General features: G+C 36.1%; 1 protein-coding gene across 2 annotated transcripts; it reads left to right on the top strand.

The window, feature by feature from the left end:
* LOC122667091 lies at positions 1-2,081 on the top strand. Of its 2 annotated transcripts, none has more exons than XM_043863283.1 (3): positions 1-281; positions 1,017-1,501; positions 1,704-2,081. In XM_043863283.1, the coding sequence occupies exons 2-3, from the start codon at positions 1,053-1,055 to the stop codon at positions 1,735-1,737; spliced, it is 483 nt and encodes a 160-aa protein (XP_043719218.1). In that variant the 5' UTR covers positions 1-281; positions 1,017-1,052; the 3' UTR covers positions 1,738-2,081. The 2 variants fall into 2 exon arrangements, with proteins under 2 accessions (XP_043719218.1, XP_043719219.1); XM_043863284.1 differs by having other exon boundaries at positions 1,046-1,501.
* Positions 2,082-3,172: the final 1,091 nt, after the last annotated feature.

A 3,172-nucleotide genomic window follows, 5' to 3' on the forward strand; every position in this document is an offset into this window, starting at 1 on the left:
CGCTGAAAATTCGGTTTTGTTCCGAAACGGTCGCCATTGCTAGAGAGAGAGGGGGAGGGAAAGAATTAGAGAAAGCAATTGAGAGAGATGTTTGGGTATGGTTGTAGAAATTTATAGAATGTTGAGAGGTTTTGTTTGAAGCCATAACCACTTGTTATCTTCAAAACTCCTCCTCTGAACAAATCTATCTTGGGAGCCCCATTTTCTGCAACCTTCACAGCTCTGATGGCAGATTTTCGTCGATTTTGCTATTGACGAAGGCATCTCCATTGCCAAAACAGGTACCTCTCTCCCTCTCCCTCTCCCTCTTTAATTGTTTTCCTTGTTTTATCTTTCTTTCTTTTTCACTATTACATTTTTATGTTTTTGATGCTCTGTTTCTTTACCCCTCTCTCTTCTTCGACTTCTTTCTTGCTTTTTTCAAGAAATGTGCTTGCTTTGCACTTCTCTGTCACGGTATTTCTGGTGAAACCTCGTTGATTTGCAGTAACTTCAACCGCAAGTATTATTGGATCTCTAGAGTTTCTTACATCAAATTTTTATTTTTATTTTTTTATTTTTTATTTTTTTTATTTTTTTGTGGTTACTTGTTAAAGATTCAATCAAATCCACATCTCATATGTTACAGAAAAAAGTTTCTGTTCAACATAGTTTCTGTCAATCTCCACAAGGAGATCGGAATATAGAACAATTCGTTATCACCCTCCCCAGAGAGGTTCATCTTCAAGATGAGATGCTAAAACGAGATCCGACATTCAGTTGTCATACATGAATTCCCATCAACACCATTTTTTAACCTTAGAGACAAAGTAATCAGGGTAATGTAGTGCGATCTCACATCTCTATAATAATAATATATTGACAGCTAGGTTTGATTGGTTTACCCAAAAAAAAAATTTATTTTTTGTTGTTTTTAATGTCTCTTTACTAATGTTGAATCTTCAATCCTCTCTTAATAATGTTGTTGTTTGGGAGTAAGTATCTGATGAGAATCTCCTTGGGCTTGGGACTGAAAGCTCTAAATCAGATTGTGGTGATCAAATACTAACACCATGGATGAAGATGAGGGTGGAAAGGTGAATGGAATCCGGCAAATAGTTCGGTTGAAAGAAATGCTCCAAAAGTGGCAGTCCATGACTCTAAGTCCCAGAGCAAACAGCCCTCCCAAGGATGTTCATGGGGGAATTTCCCCGATAATAAACAAGAGGCTCAAGAACTCATATGTTTTGTGTGATTCCGATGAGGAGAACTTTAATAGCCCCGAACCACCACCTGATGTCCCCAAAGGGTATTTGGCAGTCTATGTTGGACCAGAGCTCCGAAGGTTCATCATTCCCACTACTTATCTCAGTCTCCCAGTGTTCAAGTTGTTATTAGAGAAAGCAGAGGAAGAATTTGGGTTTGATCACAAAGGTGGACTCACTATTCCTTGCGAGATCGAGACATTTAAGTACCTCTTGAAGATCATGGAGAACAAACTAAAGGATTCTGATGACAATGCCGGTAAAACATTCTACTCCCCATCCTAACATACTCTTAAAGATTCCTTTTCCATCCTCAATCTCATAGTTACTAGGATCATTAACATGTTAATGCTTATCTTACACACCTTCCAAAGTGAGAGAGAAAGAGGAAAAAGATATTCCCTTTCTAATAGTCATTATAATTTTATGTTTGGTTGAACTTAAATCTATTGATCATTTTGCAGAAGGAAACCCATCAAGCATAGAGGAATAATCAAGCATACATGGATTTGTATAGAATTCTAATCCAATTGGAGGGTTTTGTTGGTGTAAAGTAAGTTATCCATTTGATTGTTGAGTTAAAAAATGACGGAGAGCAGCAGGGTCAGGGACGTCTAGCTAGGATTTTCTCACATATTTTGGTGCCGGAAAACTCAAAACAGGGAAAGCCACATCATTGGAAATTGTTCACTCTTTATAATATGTTCAGTACTGTGGTTTGATTGAATCATGTATTTTGATGTTCAAAGGAATTCAATCTATATAATGTTTTGAAAGAGCTGGTAATACAATTTTGGACATGGGAAAATGTAGTCAATTAAAGCGGCTTGTCGTGCCGCATAAATGATATGTTAAATTATTGGATCCATTGGATAGTTGGGGAATGATATGGATAAGTCACATGTTAAATTTAATAGGTCATCACAATCATATGGCTGTTCTACCTATAGTTGAAAATTTGGGTTTTTATTGATGCGAGTTGCCTAAGTTGAGTCACAATTTTGGGAAATTGGTCAAGAGTTATGTAGATTAGATCAGGGTAAAAAATGACGAGATTGGGTAATAAATCGTCCGTGTGACTCTGTATTTTTACCTTAATCATGAAAAAGTCCACGAGTTTAGTCATTTTTTTTTTAAAACCATAAAGCCGGTTCACTTAGAAACTGAGTTGAGTAAAATACTATTAAATATGTATTCTAACATCGTAATAAACCCTCAAACTCTTCGACTCCCTTCGCTTGTTCAATGGTATAAACTCAAAATGCACTGATATGTGATTCCTTATTTTATTTAATTTTTTCCATATTTTTTTCTGTATTTTTTATTTTTTACTAATTTATATATATTTATTATATTAAAATTTAAAAAACGTGACTAGATTTGATTGGGTCTGACAAGGCCGAGTCACCAGGTTTTTTCTGAATGACGAGTCTGGTCAGAAAACTTGGTTTTCCAATTATGGTTCTACCTTGACTTTTCATCGGTTTTTGTATGGTTAATTCTTGTACCGCACCAGTACCGGACAAAATGTGACTCTTTCTAAAATGTAAAATTAATATTTCAAGGAAAAAAACAAATTCAATGCAATCAGAGTTGTCCACGTAATAGAATAAACCCTTAAAAATTTAGGACTACAAAGAGTGTGTATGGGATTACGAGGCCTCTACTTTTTTATTTTATTTTTGGTAGAAAATTACGAGGCATCTATTGACATGCTTGCATGGGAATCTATGCCTTCGTGGAAAGGGGAATGATTGAAATTTAGGCTGAAATTGACTTGGGATTGATCCTAACCGTTTATATTTACTAGATATATATCCAACAGACAGATTTACAACTCCACTCTTACACGTGAAAGAATAGGAGCCGTTGTAGGTGCAGCGGACGGAGGGTCGCTGGCGTGCATCAGGGGGAAAGAAGGAAAATGA

This window comes from Telopea speciosissima, chromosome 7 (genome assembly GCF_018873765.1).
Source record: "Telopea speciosissima isolate NSW1024214 ecotype Mountain lineage chromosome 7, Tspe_v1, whole genome shotgun sequence".
Taxonomy (NCBI): Eukaryota; Viridiplantae; Streptophyta; class Magnoliopsida; order Proteales; family Proteaceae; genus Telopea; species Telopea speciosissima.

Coding starts and splice junctions, on each gene's coding strand:
- LOC122667091 (XM_043863283.1), top strand. CDS start 1,053: ATGGATGAAGATGAGGGTGGAAAGGTGAATGGAATCCGGCAAATAGTT. Junction 1,502..1,703: donor AAGGATTCTGATGACAATGC/CGGTAAAACATT, acceptor TATTGATCATTT/TGCAGAAGGAAACCCATCAA.